Genomic DNA, 16014 nt, shown 5'->3' with positions numbered 1-16014 from the left:
TATTCGCAAACAGTGCAAATACTTTGATATGTAATCTTGTTCTTGTTGGTGCTCCCTTGATGTGTCACTATGACTGCATCTTATACTAGGTTTGTTTTATCATCTTTTGTAGGGAGTGTTTATTTATTTGTTATGTTATGGTTCCCCAATTTGATTAAAGTTGGAGTTGAAGAATATAATTTTGAGTTGTCTTTATTGTTTAATATTCTCCTCTTGTAATTCATTGTGAAATGTACTTACATTTTTAATACATGTTATTGGTAAAATAAGCCCACATCTGAAAAATCCCTAGCTCAAGTCCCACTCCACCTAAACCCTATGCTACAATTTGTGCTAATTCAAATAACTGTGGATTTATGAGGAACAGTTATTAATGACAAACTATGCACTTGACTATGGTATTTGCAATAAATTACAAATACAATGATTATATGCACGAAAATATTATACTTTATCCTGTTCTGGACCACAGCTAAAAAGATTGCAGTTATAATTCTGAAACAATTAACATATTTCTACCACATTTTATTATTAAATGGGAAACATAAATGTTCCTATTATATTAATAATTGCCTCAAGGAGCCTTTCCCGGCTGTTAGTTGTTACTTTCAGACATACTAATTATTGCCAGACGAACATTTATGAGTTGACCTTGCAAGACTTTTCATGCTGCCGATTGTGAGACATCATCTGCAGGCATTCATTGCCTGTTTCAAGATAGCAGTAGGGCTAGAGGCGACCAACTTCTGATGGAAACGTCTCTCACTGACAGTTGTTGCGTCTGGTCCGAGTCAAAGTCTTGTATAGCTCCGAACATGCGCCGATTGGTTCACATCAGACACAGCAGTAAGGGATTCAAGAGTAGTAGAACTGTTCTGGCACCTCTTCCCCCTTACATTCTGCGAAATTTGGGTGTGTCCTTGAATTTGGTTAGCCATATCAGATCGTTCATGTGGCTAGTTGAATTATTGATGCTATGTAATGACTTACGTTACCAAGCTGGAAGAGAAACACCCACACTTACTTGCCAAGAATGTCCCTTCTTGTAGCAAAGCAGAATGAACTCGATACTCTCTTGCGTATCTTCTTTGCTTCTTTCACAGACGTTTCCATTGGATTTCATGAACCTCATGAGCAAACGGAATGAGAGGTTTATATAGCGCATGCAGTGGGATGGGTGCCTTGAGTGGCATTAAACGGCGAGTCGATTTGCTTTCTCTGTGACTCTGAGCACTTCTAGAACCTTCTGTACAGGCGCTGAATAAAGTTCTGTAGGCGATAAACTGTTTTAAACAAAACAAGATACGATGCCACAGTGTTCAAGTTTATTCAGTATATAGAATGCATATCAGACGACTAATTTAAAGGTCGCACAATACGTTTACTTGTCTATAAAATGCTATGAGTAAAAGCTAATATGCCTTTTTCTTCAGTGAGATGCGAGTGCAGTGGGCGTTATGATGGAATGGTTACCAACACCCTTATATCCCACTGGCAGTAACATATTTTTTCTGTCGTTATAATAATCATTGTAGTAATTTCATCTTCCTAGTATATTCCATGACCTAGTAAACTTGACTTTCACAGACATGAATCAATCTTTTCGTAGTATCACATTCAGTGTATTCAAAGAGACGCCGAAGATAATGATCATTTTTCGTGTTTGTAATATGTGTCTCAGTATTGGAGTAGTCTACTTCTCTTATAGCGTAACTGTTGAGTAGTTTGAACACTTGTTGAGGGGCCTATTTTTAATGTCTCAGTTAGTCTTTGCTTTCGTTGGTAGTTTTTATCGTGATATCTTGCAATAATAATCTTCATGCTTGATGAATATGTCCTCTTACAAGAGTGTAGAAACACGCGACAAGGAAAGGAAATTTCCCAGGAAAGTCTCTATAACTCGCTATATGCAAAAAGGAAAACGGTTCCTTAATGGAAACTGAATGAAACCAAAACGTATTAGCGATGCTTTCAGTGCAATCGAAACAAAGATTCTGCCATCCACTCCGACTAAAATTTCAAAGAAGCTTTGGTCAATATGGTGTTCTAAATCAACTATTCAGTCGTTCATTGACCATACAACCACCAAAACGTAAGGTGACAGAGAGAATAAATTCGTTTAATGGGAGAGGATTGTAATGTCGTTGCTCTTCCTATCACTGCGTGTATGCTGAAATGACAGATATAGAGACAAGTCATTGTGGAATACAAAATCAACTGAAATTGTTCAGCAGTAAGACTCTGTACAGGCCTTCTAACAGAACTTTCTGCTCTTTTTACAGAAGTTTATGGAAGGAGGCTGCAGCAACAGTTATATCACAGAGTGAAAATAAATAATCACATGTCATTTCCGTTTTCAAGAAGTGCCTTCAGACAAAACGTAGTTAAGTGCTTAATCTCCGACATCAATAATTTGTAAAATTATGCTACATGTTTTGTTCTCAAACATAATTACCATTTTTTGGAATGAAAGTAAAGTGTTACCTAACGATTTGATAGAAAAACTAAAGAAGTTTTGGTCTTGTGTTAAATCAGCAAATGGATTGAAGCTACCAGTTCAGAAACTCTGTGATCGTAATTGCATCGAAACGGATATTAACATAATGAAAGACGAAATACTAAACGTCTTTTACCAAAACTGTTTCACTGAGGAAGAAAGCACTGTAGTACCTCCTTTCAACAGTCATAAAAATGTCAAAATGAACGCTATCGAAGTAAGAGATCGTGGCACAGAAAAGCAACTCAAATCGCTCAACAGTTGATAGGTGGCTGTACTGACACGGTACGAATAAGATCCTACGTAGAGTACCAAAAACAACACACTCGTCTTCTGGCAGAAATGTATCAAAGGTTGCTGGAGGAGCGAAACATTCCTAATGGTGGGAAAGAAACATGGGTTTTCAGGAGGGGTCACTGAAAATACGCGCATAACCATATACCTATATCTCTGGGCAAACGATCCCCAACTCGTCGTATCCACTTTCACCGTCTGATAGAGGGATACCAGCACTACCAGTGTCCAGTTACACCTGAATGATTTTGGCGAATTGTATTTCAAGGTCACGCAGTGGAACATGCAACCTGTCTACATACTCCAGCCCCTTCTCCTCTTGACCTTCCGACGCACTTCCAAGTGGTGCATTCAAGGTCACCCTCCCCCCTCCTCCGTCTGGACCAATAAGAATCAAGCTCACCCTCCCTCTTCCTCATTTTGTAATTAGAGGAAATGGGTGGGATATGTCATTCGTGATCTGTGCACTGTAGTGGAAGGATCGTCATTTATGACAGGTGAGTGCAGCCCCCCTAACAGCCCCTCCACGCGCCCCCCCCCCTTTCCAAGCAGAATAAAATTTGTAAGTACAGTTAACACCTTCCCCTGTAAATAAATTGCTATTTTATAATTTTGAGTTAATTTGTTGCAAGTTTACCGATTTTCCAAACACCCACACTCTCTCTTAAGATTTGTGTAAATACAATGTTAACCAATTCCCAAAACACACTATTTAACGACAAATAGTCTTGCAGAGACTGTAAGTGTTAATAAATGCCACAGTGCTATGCTCAAAAAAACAACTTCAATCTTAGCAAATAGTAACAAAATTTATGATTTGGGATACTCTGACAATACAGAGTGTAATAATTAATGACACCATATAGTATGATACCCTGACAATACAAAGTCTATAAATTAATGACATCATACGAATCTTTCTAGACGGTATATCCCGGAGATTGTTAAAAGAGTCTTTTTTAAAAACAGACATGGCCATTTTCGCTCGGCCAGTTGTGATGTTGAGCAGCCGCATCGGCGAGCATTGTGATAACAGTAAGGGCAGTTTTGACAACTGTAGAGTGCCAGGCCGGGCCACGCTAGCTTTGCAGTAACGTCACTAGGCAGTGACACTCTTTGAGGTTACGGTGAGCGGCAGAGCTCTGACTGTGAGGGAAGTAGAGTGTAGGTCAGCTGGCCGATGGCTAAGGCTGCGAGGTTGGAGGAATCCAGCTGTTAATGTCGAATTGGAAAAGTAACCACCAAGGCCGACTTAACTGAATAGAGTAAACATCAAATGAGATTAATTATAGTAAAGACTAAACGCAACAAGTTCAAAGAAGCCAGTAAAATGGGTACAAAGACAAAATTTAGATGAATGCGTGAGTGAAAACGTGCTGTAGCTAAGAAGTGTAGTATTTAACTGAAATATTTTATGTGTAAAATGACCTTAAACAATTAATATCTCAATAGTGCCTTAAGCGATTCTTACTAAATAGCGTCTATGGATAGGCCTCAGTTAGCGCTATCGAACCGTTACAGGAGATTTTTATAATATTACTTACTTTAAATTGCAGGATGTTATGTACATTCTGATCATTAAAATTTGTTCTCTTACATAAGAGACGAAATAGTGAATGTAGCGGCAGCAGTAATAAATAGATATTATCATTGATGTATGAGTGTAATTGATTTTAATTTTATATTTTTATTGATAGCATGACGACAAAAACTAGCTTCTACATGGGCAATAGCATTATTTGTGAACAATCCATTTGAGTTACAGGTCTGTGACCAGCATTAGAAAATTGAGGAAATTAACGTCCAAATTGATACATAATATGTGAATATAACATTAAATTTTCAGTTTTAAGTATAATTTTGGAAGTCAGAAGTATGTGAGTTTGGCTCTTGTCAATGAAAGTTTACAAACAGTGGCAATTTTCGCATGGAGGCACTTTTTGACTTTTTGGTAGTCTGTCGTGGGTAGTCAGTTGGGGTTGAGAGCTGGAAGAGACAGGATGTATCAGCAGCAGTAAGTCACCTCACAAGCGTATGGGAAATATTTTTAAGTATTTGGCCATCGACTTGTGATTTCCACGTTTTTTGATAGTAAACCTTCTGGAACATTTTAATCCTGTGTACACTTAGATTTCACATCAGCCGAAGTGGTTGCATTTTGTTGTATTGGGGATTTGTGATAGTCTTGTTTGTTGATCAGCAACACTTAATATATTTTCAACATGGGGCCTCTGTGTATTTTGGGTTAGGTGACGTAGTCTAAACTTTGAAAACTTTTCTGCAGTGACTTTTGAGAATGATTTGGACCTAGAATTTCGTTAGTTTGCGCTTATGGAACTCTGGCTTTAGGTATGTGCCAATGGAACGTTGTCTGTCTTCCTTTTTTGCCCTGGACAGAAATGTAGCCACTATTTTAGAAATCCGACCTACGCATTAAGTGGGCACCACCAATAGTTTTTTTATTGCTATTTCAAGCTTTTATTCGTACTGATGCATGTGGCAGCTCATGACTCAGTAATTGGTGGAGAAACAAGGTTTATATCTGCATTATATATTTATTGAATGAATATTAATTTATCTTTACCGTTAAATATGTTGGTTGCAGCCGAGTCAACAAGAGAGCAATCATTTACCTAGCTCGCCCGGTTAGCCGAGCGGTCTAACTCACGGCTTTCCGGAGTGGGAAGGGGCACCTGGTCCCCAGCACGAATCCGCCCGGCGGACTTGGGTCGAAGTCCGGTGAGCCGGCCAGTCTGTGGATGGTATTTAGACGGTTTTCCATGTGCCTCGCCTCAGCTAAACTATATCGGCGATTGCTGCACAACCAAGATCTCCACGTACGCGTACACCACCATTACTCTACCACGCAAACATAGGGGTTACACTCGTCTGGTGTGAGACGTTCCCTGGGGGTCCACTGGGGGCCGAACCGCACAGTAACACTGGGTTCGATGTGGGGCGGCGGAGGGGTGGACTGCGGTAGCCGTCGTGGGGTTGTGGACCACTGCGGCTGCGGCGGGGACAGAGCCTCTCCGTCGTTTCTAGGTCCCCGGTTAAAATACAATACAATACAATCATTTACCTGACAAGATTTTATCAGTATTGTCAATATGTGCGTTAGTTTTAGGACTCATAACCTGAAGTAATGTCGTGATCACCTGGTCAACTTATATACATGCAATGCGGTTTCTAAGGCATGAGATATAGTTGCATGCATCAGTCTGTAACCTTTATTCATACTGCGATACTCCCATGCAGCTTCTAGTATTTTCAGCGAGTATGGTAGTGTAATTGCTTTGACTAGATTTTTCCATATTCTTAACGTTGTTTTTACCCTGCTGATAGTTCACGACCATCTTTCCACTACAGTCCACAGACTTTAATTGATGCATTTCACACCTTTCCTCTAGTTGTAAATGGAGGAGGGAGGATAAAGTTGATTCTTACTGGTCCAAGGAGAAGAGGGGCAGGGACCTTGAATGTACCTGGCACGGGGAGGGGGAGGGGGGATGGGAGGAGTTCTTATGGGTGACGCTGAATATCTCATCCAATAGCCTCAGCCTCAACGTGAAACCAAAAGTCTAACCTGATGCCCCCCCCCCCCTATTTTATCAGTCGATTAATCCTGTTTCGCAATCGTATATTCATTGTATAACTACTCGTGTTTTAATATCATGTACATGATATTTCTGAAGATCAATAATATCTTCTGTAGGAAACAACATCGTTCCGGAAACAACAATCATGTGAAATCTAGCTCTTTCTATTCGTCTATGAGACCCAGAAAGCAATAAATACCGACACCAAGGTTGCTATTTTCCTTGACTTCTGGTTGCGTTCTATACATTTCCACACAGAGTGCCTGACGAACAAAATACGAGCGTTCGTAATATCAGACCAACTGCCGACTGAAGAGTTTTTAGCAAACATAGCACAGCACATCGTCCCAAATGGAGAGGTCTTCATATGTAAAAGTAGCTTCTGGGATGTTCCAAGGGAGTATTAAAGAACAATTACTTTTCACAGTAAATATAAATGACCTAATACACAACGTCGGAATTTCCGTGAGGACTTTTGCGGACTATGTTGTTGTGTACAGAGACGTCGCAACACTGCAAAATGGTAGGATATACGGAAATACCTGAAAGGATAGACGTTTGATGCGGGGACTGACCTTTGATACTCAGCATAAACAAATGTAACGTACTGTCCATAAATAGGCCGAAAGACACATTACTGTGTGACTGCGCGACTGCAGAAGAGTCACTGGAGGCATTTAAAATATGTAGGAGAACGTGTTCGGAGTGATTTGAATTGGGACGATTACTAGAATTAATCATGGGTAATTCAGATGCCAGACAGATTTATTTTTAAGAATCCTTAAGAAACGCAGTCCATGAACAAAGGGAGTAATAAACACTTGTCGGACAAATACTTGAACATTTCTAGTCTGTGTAAGATCTATACCCGATAACACTGATAGAGGAAGTAGAGAATATACAAAGAAGAGCTGCGCTTTTCGTTACAGGTTCATTTAGTAGGGGTGATCAAAGAACTTCAGGACAATCGCTGCAAGAGAGGCGCTCTGCGTCAAGTTGTGGTTTACAGTTAAAGTTCCGAGAGCTTGTGTTCCTAGAAGAGTCAACAAATGTATTTGTTCCTCCTGCGTACACTCGTGATAGTAATATTAGAGAGATACAACCTCACACAGAGGGTTACCGACAATCCCTCCTCACGCGAACCATCGCTACCCGAAGTGGAAGGGAGATTGATTCAAATGGCTCTGAGCACTACGGAACTTAACTTCTGAGGTCTTCAGTCCCCTAGAACTTAGAAATAGTTAAACCTAACTAACCTAAGGACATCACACACATCCATGCCCGAGGCAGGATTCGAAACTGCGACCGTAGCGGTCGCGCGGTTCCAGACTGTAGCGCCTAGAACCGCTCGACCACACCGGCTGGCTGGAAGGGAGGGAAGTGATAGTGGTAGTCTAAATACCCTCCACCACACAGTATGGGGGTTTGCGGACTAAAAATGTATATCTAGACGTAAAAAGTTAAACGTATTTGTGACGTTGAAGCACTTTATTTACCCTATGAATGTCACAATTGTAGATACTTCTTTTTCAACACGATGTTGGAGAGTCGTTGTGTAAACATAGTTTCTCGATTCTTCTCGTTCACTCGTCCATATCACAAAGTTAACGTGAAACGTTATACGTGCTACCTGCCAAAGTATCTTGACATCCAATGAGTAGCAGTCTGACAAAATTTGGACACTTCAGAATACACTGCGAACAAGAGTATTATACACGTAATTTTGTACGGTCAGAAAACATGATATTAACATTTCGCTAGAAATATCACAAATGCGCTAATAGAAACTACTAATTTTTTTAACAACATCCGTGATATACTTAGTTACTACAAACTATCGAATAACTTTACTTTGTTACATAAGTTTCCTGTGACAGGAATGGTTTCCACATGCTCATTATGCCAGAGAATTTGGTGTCGGCTATGCGATTCACTTTTATCTGCCTGGAAACATGTGACCACGCTGGAACAATGTAAATACAGTACGCAGCAAATTAATGAGTCCGCAACTCCTCTGGGGTACATATCTATTGTTTTTTGGCCGCATTTTGTGCGTCTCACCTATCCTTTTCGGTTAAAGTTTTCCAACGCAAGATGTTGAGAATGTTTCTGAAGAAGAATTTTCTATTTGCAGCCGCAGCGGCTACGTGTGTCTGGCGCTGTACAGGAGGGACAGCCACGTCATCGAGCTTCAGGAGTCTGGTGAGTACTTAGCTGCTGCACTGCAGCCACTCGCTCTCCCCACATCTTTCTCTTTTTTCCGTTTCGGATCATTATTCCTACTACCGGTTTGTGTGACCCGCCACGACTTACACTTCCGTGCCAACCTCTCCATCCCAGAGTAATACTACACCAAATGTCTTTAGTTATTTGTCGGATGTATTCCAATCTCTATGTTCCCATACCGTTTTTATCCTCTACAGCTCTCTCTACTACCATGGAACCACGGAAGTTATTCAGTGATGCCTTATCGCCTGTCCTGTCAGCCTGTCTCTTCTTCGTCTCAGTGTTTTCCACATATTTCTTTCCGTGCCGATTTTGCGAAAAGTCCCCACTTTCCTTACCTAATTTTCAACGTCCTTCTACGGTACTACATCTCAAAAGCGTCTATTCAAGCTAGTACAATTATCTCAAATTTTGATTTAAAATTATTGTGTTGTTTCGTTTAATTACTATTCACTGTAGCCTATGTGCAAAGTAATATCGTAGCTTCTGCAGAGGTTTTTTCTGTTACGTTGAACTGATGGTAACGTATCAGCCGTCTAAGCACTCGATGTGTGCAGCAGACAGGGAAGCTGAGGGAGAAGTCAGCGCTGCTGTACGTAGCAACATTCTGTCGCTCTAGTACGAAATGCGGTCGCCTCTCCTGGGAACAAATTCAGCGAGATTAAGCCACTCAGTATGATTTGGCTGGCTGTCGCTGACGAACATCGGCCTGTCTCTTTCTCTTTCCCTGTCTTCTTTACAGACGCAGGTTCTGAATGGAGAGACTTTCGTTTGTAAGGTGACTACCTCTTGGCCACAGCAGACGGTGGAGGGAGATTTGCAAACTGTTCTGGACACGCTCAGCTGTAACCAACACAAGTAGCAGGCTTCTTTATAGTCCATGAAAAGCTTAATCTTTCTTTTGAATGTTCCATAAATATGCCTGCACCTTCTTTGTACAGACCTGTCACACACAGACCCTGTACATATAATACTAAAATAACAGACTTTGCAGCCGTGTTCGCAGCAGCCCTGCTAGGGGTATATTATTAAATACCGCATCCGACCCGGTAACTGAGTGGTTAGCGCCACGGAATGTCATGCCAAGGGCCCCGGTTTCGATTCCCAGCTGGGTCGGAGATTTTCTCCGCTTAGGAACTGGGTGTTGTGTTGTCTTAATCATCATCTCATCCTCATCGACATGCAAGTCGCCGAAGCGGCGACAACTCAAAAGACTTGCACCAAGCGAACGGTCTACCCGACGGGTACATTTGAAGATAGCTGAATATGTTTATGTACTGTACGCATATATTCTTACTTCTCTACGCGACGGTAAGGAACTGGTCGAAGGCTATCTGTAAATCAAGAGAAACGGCATAACGCTGAACTCCTCTTTATACTAATTTCTTTGTCTACATAACTAACAAAGAAAGCTGAATTTCACGTGGCTGGTGCCTGCGGAAATCATGAGTGTGCATGACATTTGCGTCGGGGAATGAAGCTGCTGTTACTGCTGCCAAGGCCTTTTGAGAAATCTCTCGTCTCAGATGAACTCAGAGCTGCAATTTGTAGGAACAAGCTGTCGCTCTAGTTTTAAACCTGGTTGCCTTTCGCGGGAATAAGCCAAGCCTAGCAAGGTGAAGCCACTGTGTGTGGTTTGGCCGACTTCCTCTCTTCCATTTCGTAATGAGGAGACCGGACGGGGTATACGGGACACTCTTTTCAACCATCGTCATATGCTAGATGGTGCCCTCTTTAACTGATATTGCAATTCCCTCTGTGACAAAGATGTACAGAGAGATTCCGTGATGATGAACTTTTAGGGATGACTGGGGAGTGTAAATGCATCAGTCTGAGGAAAGTATTTTTGACACCTCTGACAGTGTAATACATGCACCGATACTGTAGTTGTTAAGATTGTAGGGTAGCAAATTTTCAATGATAGTAGTATGGACGAAAACAAGGAAAAAAACTGTTGTAATTCACACCTTACGAATAATGAGCAGCACTTGCTCATCTTCGAAAGTGTGGAACACATTTCTTCTAATGAACAAGGGTCCGTATTTCTTAAGGTATGCGATTTAGACCACATGTTCACTGGACATTTGTTTCGTGTTTTGGCCCATATTCCTTCCGCCAGAAATATGAAATCAAAGAGCTTGCTGAGGTAGATATGTCTTTCACCCTATTACACTAGAGGCAGTGCTCATAGCTCTTAAGGAATGCATTTTAGAATCCATGTTGACTGGACATTTTTTCCTTGCTTTGGTCCATACTACCACGTCTGAATGTTGTCTACGATACAACCTTACCGACAACACTACCGCTACATTTATTTCACTGGTAGAGGTGTCGAAACGCTTTTTGTTTATAACTTTCGAGTTCCGTTACCGGCCCAGGGTCACATAACTTAAAACAATATATTTACCCTACTCCATCAGCACTGAACTCTTGTAGCATCATGACGGATCACGGAATCACCCTTTGGATACGTTAACAGCGCTTGAAATTATCTTCCGAAAGAACTTTTTAGTTGAAAGCTAACCGTCACAAATGCAGTATTTCAAGATATACGGCGACACAGACGGCATCGTCGTAAATGATTGGTTGCACCAAACACTTTCAGGTTATTGGATAGTGTTGGCCTCAAATGACACACATTTGTTCCGTACGTGTTTAGCCTGTAATGCCCAATTGCAAGACTCTTTGAAGTGGTGAAATATAGCGTTTTCAGTCAATGTTCTAATACTAATGTCAGTTGTATTAATTCCAAGTAACCACCATCTAATTTTTTCTTCATTTAAAACTTCCGGGCTGATAGGCCATGGTCGAGGTATAAAACTCTCCCGCAGTCGGAGACGAAATTTAGGGGACAGTTTTATACTTCGACCACGGCCTATCAGCACGGAAGTTTTAAGTGAAGACAATAACGGCCGTGAAAGCTTACATTGATTACGATCTAAGTTCTCTGTGCTTTGCGTTTTACCATCTTAGCAACTTAAAATTTACAGATAAATTGCGTTATTGATGGGTCATAACCAGTGTCTGCTGGTATATTTCAAGTCAGAAACCAGATTGAAGATTCATACCTATTATAAAAATGGATGTATATTTTTGTTTATGTGTGTTCCAGGTCTTCTAAACCACTCGACCGATTTCCGGCAAATTTGGTACACATACCACTTATTGTCGGACTGTAATCGCTATGGGGGAAAGAACCATCTACCTGCCTGTCATAGTTCAGAAGATATGACGTCATAAACAATGAGATGTGTTAAAAATTCTCGCATTACGCATGAATTTTTAGTACGTTTAGTCTTTACTACTAAGACACCCATGGGGTGAAGTCAACTTAAGGAAATTTCTGACCCTGGCAGCAACTTTGGCAGCTTTCAACTGCGAAGCGCATACGGCTGTAAGTGAAAATAATAGACATCTATGGAACTATGAGAAGGCACTGCCATAGAGACGTTTATAAGGTCGTGTTGAAGACTCGCGAGGCAGTGCGCCCAGCGTACAGAAGCTGTCCCCCCGACAGTATATTTTTTTGAAAGTTGTTTTCATAATTTCAGAGGTGTTCCTACGAACACATGGAAATGAAATTTTTAGATACCTCACTACAGATGTAATTAATTTTTTCTTTTCATTTCGATAGAAAAATGGCAAAATGAATAACTGGTGAATTCCGGGTGTGGCAGCAAGAATTATATGAATACTAGCTGTACCCGCCGAACTTCGTTCCGCCTCTGAAAATCTTTATATGTTGTAGCTGACCCGGCAAACGTTGCTTTGCCATATAAATTATCTCTAGGGAATATTTTGGTAGAAAAAAGTAACTAACGTATTATTCGTTCATTCCGTTCAAATCGTACATTGTCTGATTCTGCTTGACGCAACTGCGCCATGCTCACACGCGCGTTAATATTACCTTGCTGGATTTGTCCTTCTGTCCTTTGGGCTCTTGTATTTCGCATACCTGCAGCTTTACGTGTTTGACGGCCCAAAGAAGCCCCTTTGCGTATTTTTGGCATTGTTCTGTGTACAAAATACACATAAATAGAACAAATTGAATAAATCAATTATGAAAAACAGTATAGTAATAATGTATTTATTCTTTGATTGTACATTGGCCACTATTAGTTCTAGCGTTTTTACGGTAGATCACGCGGATTTTACAATTGCAGCCGGTACACGGCTCGTCCATAAGCATACAAACATAGCGGCAATTTCGTGTCGAAACGTGTTCACCAGCATTATGAATAAGGCCAATCGCACACGCATCGATTTTCATAGTACGTAAAAGAATTGAACGATTAAATTCTTTTAGAGGACAAGGGAGAGCGTAGGAACTTCTTTGTTCCACTAAAGGAATTTCATCGTACGATATATTTCCGTACGATAAAAATCGATGCGTGTGTGCTAGACCAAATTTCGGTTTGTCGAATGACGCGTGCTACCTATTTAAACTTCTCGGTCTTGTTACGACGATTCAGAGAGGGATATTCGAGTCGTTGCTTTTGATACGTTTCCTTCAATTACATATCTATCAAATAGTGAGACAATCACCGGCAGACACTTGGCGGGGATAACTGATCAAGTCATAACTGATCAGTTATCGATCAGGGTTGAAAATTATTAAATTACTAAAATCGCTATTAAAAATAGGGGTTGGTGGTAGAAGGGTGAAAATTTAGGGTGGAGTGTATTTTTTAATGCCAGATCATAAAAAAATAAAGATGAAAAGTTCTGTCCAAAAAATAAGAAAAAAAATTTTCGGGTGAACCACCCCTATCAATTAAGGGGAATGAAAAATAGATTATGACCGATTCTCAGACCTACCAAATATACATGCAAAATTTCATCAGAATCGATCGAGCCGTTTCGGAGGACTACGGCAACTAACACTGTGACACGAGAATTTTATGTATTATTAAGAAAGAAGACAGATTGAGGTTACCGAGCGAGGTGGCGCAGTGGTTAGCACATTGGACTCGCATTAAGGAGGACGACGGTTCAATCCCGCGTCCTGCCATCCTGATTTAGGTTCCCCGTGATTTCCCTAAATCGCTCCACGCAAATGCCGGGATGGTTCCTCTGAAAGGGCACGGCCGGCTTCCTTCCCCGTCCTTCCCTAATCCGATGAGACCGATGACCTCGCAGTTTGGTCTCTTTCCCCCCAAGAACCGCAACCCAAAGATTGAGGTTCACTTCCAAATGGAGTAACAGGATTACAGCATTGTCATTATTCAGTACAGTTTTGCGCTGTAAATTCCCAATAATCAACAGCAACAACACGTTCATGTTTTTTAATAAGAACACCTGGCATCCGCCGGTGGTGAAACATTCGCGTCACATCCGCGGCTACACGCAAGCTTCGGACGCCCCCACATCGCTAGCCGCCCGCCACGAAACGCGCCTGAGTGATCGCGACGGAACGTCTTTCACCTCAGCTCAGCTCAGCTCAGCTCAGCTCGTCCCGCCTCGTCTCCGGTGCTGTATTGATCAGAGTGTGTCGACGATAATTGCATTCTGCTAACCGGGACGCCGGACGCGCCTCGGGCCGCAGTGCAGAGTGGAGGCGGTGTTGGTGGTGTTGTCAAGAGCGAGCGCGCAAATAACGCGGCCGCCGTGTCGATAACTCAATTAAGGTCCGCCGAGCGCGCCCCTCAGCCCTAAGAGTTTCATCTGAATGCTGAGATCGCCTCGACCGCCGGCCTCATGAATGATGCATTTCAGCAGGCGCGCTGCGCCACGCCTCCGCAACAAACAAAATGAAGCGCGTACTTTACTGCACGGTCTGCGGTTTCGCGTCACGTGTGTCGGTATGCGGTTGGGAGGAGCGAACTAGACTGAGGGGAGAACACCTGAAATGCAGCCGGCTGTCTCATTTTCTTTCCGTATGAAAGAACAAGATTATAAACGAGTTATTCAACGAACTAGAAATCTGGGGTTGGCGATGGAATCCACAACATGGCTGTCTCGTATTGGCAACACCTCTCCCCTCCCATCCCTCCCCCCTCCCTCGAGACCTCACTCTATTCCATTTCCTACTCTATTGAGCAAGCAGTAAAAAACAAAAGAAAAATTCGGAGTAGATATTAAAATTCATGGAGAAGAAATAAAAACTTTGAGGTTCGCCGATGACGTTGTAATTCTGTCAGAGACAGCAAAGGACTTGGAAGAGCACTTGAACGGAATGGACAGTGTCTCGAAAGGAGGATATAAGATGAACATCAACAAAAGCAAAACGAGGATAATGGAATGTAGTCGAATTAAGTCAGGTGATGCTGAGGGAATTAGATTAGAAAACGAGACACTTAAAGTAGTAAAGGAGTTTTGCTATTAGGGGAGCAAACTAATGATGGTCGAAGTAGAGAAGATATAAAATGTAGACTGGCTATGGAAAGGAAAGCATTTCTGAAGAACAGAAATTTGTTAAGATCGAGTATAGATTTAAGTATCAGGAAGTCGTTTCTGAAAGTATTTGTATGGAGTGTGGCTATGTATGGAAGTGAAACATGGACGATAAATAGTTTGGACAAGAAGAGAATAGAAGCTTTCGAAATGTGGTGCTACAGAAGAATGCTGAAGATTAGATGGGTAGATCACATAACTAATGAGGAGGTATTGAATAGAATTTCGGAGAAGAGGAGTTTGTTGCACAACTTGACAAGAAGAAGGGACCAGTTGGGAGGACATGTTCTCAGGCATCAAGGGATCACAAATTTAGCAATGGAGGGCAGCCTGGAGGGTAAAAATCGTAGAGGGAGACGAAGAGATGAATACACAAAACAGATTCAGAAGGATGTAGGTTGCAGTAGAGATGAAGAAGCTTGCACAGGATAAAGTAGCATGGAGAGCTGCATCAAACCAGTCTCAGGACTGATGACCACAACAACAACACTCCGTTCGCGAATGTTACGGACAAGAAATAGCGTAGTTTCCCGAATTTATATAATTACAGCGTCGTGGTAGTTACTCAAGATGAATGTTAGAGAAAGTGTTTTCCTTGACTGATTTTAGAGCGTAAACCCTAGAAATGTAGTTACTAAAGATATTAGAAAGGCACAACGCCTTCCTTGTGATGTCTTGCACTGCAGTTATATAAGCATTTCTGTGAATAAAGCTGACTGAGAAAAGCCGTTGCGAATCTTGCAGTCCTTCATTGAATATTTTCTATACTTTCCTTTAAGTCAATTTAGTAAGAGGGTTTTGCAAGTAGCGTCTTCATGCGTGAATTAAAGTTCTTTGTTATTGATTAAATGAGTCACAGTCTGATACTTGCTACCTTCACGGAAAGGTTAATGTAGCTGTTACAATTTAAATCGCTCCAGAGATCTATTCCTAGATACTTCGACAGTATGGATGAATCCAGTGAAGGATCACCAAGCTCTTAGTCAAAATTCATTGGAATTTTTC

At 41.5% G+C, this 16014-nt stretch overlaps 1 protein-coding gene across 1 annotated transcript in view; it reads left to right on the top strand.

Annotated features, from left to right (window-relative positions):
- LOC124788613 overlaps positions 1 to 14271 on the top strand; it is a 189039-nt gene extending 174768 nt beyond the window's left edge. Inside the window, exons 5-6 of the mRNA XM_047255883.1 lie at positions 8525 to 8592; positions 14162 to 14271. Coding sequence (XP_047111839.1) covers positions 8525 to 8592; positions 14162 to 14271 — 178 coding nt within the window. The remainder of the gene's footprint in view (positions 1 to 8524; positions 8593 to 14161) is intronic.
- Positions 14272 to 16014: the final 1743 nt, after the last annotated feature.

Source organism: Schistocerca piceifrons, chromosome 3 (assembly GCF_021461385.2).
Source record: "Schistocerca piceifrons isolate TAMUIC-IGC-003096 chromosome 3, iqSchPice1.1, whole genome shotgun sequence".
Lineage (NCBI taxonomy): Eukaryota > Metazoa > Arthropoda > Insecta > Orthoptera > Acrididae > Schistocerca > Schistocerca piceifrons.
Note: the sequence above shows the minus strand (reverse complement) of the source record. Positions and strands in the feature narration are given on the sequence as shown.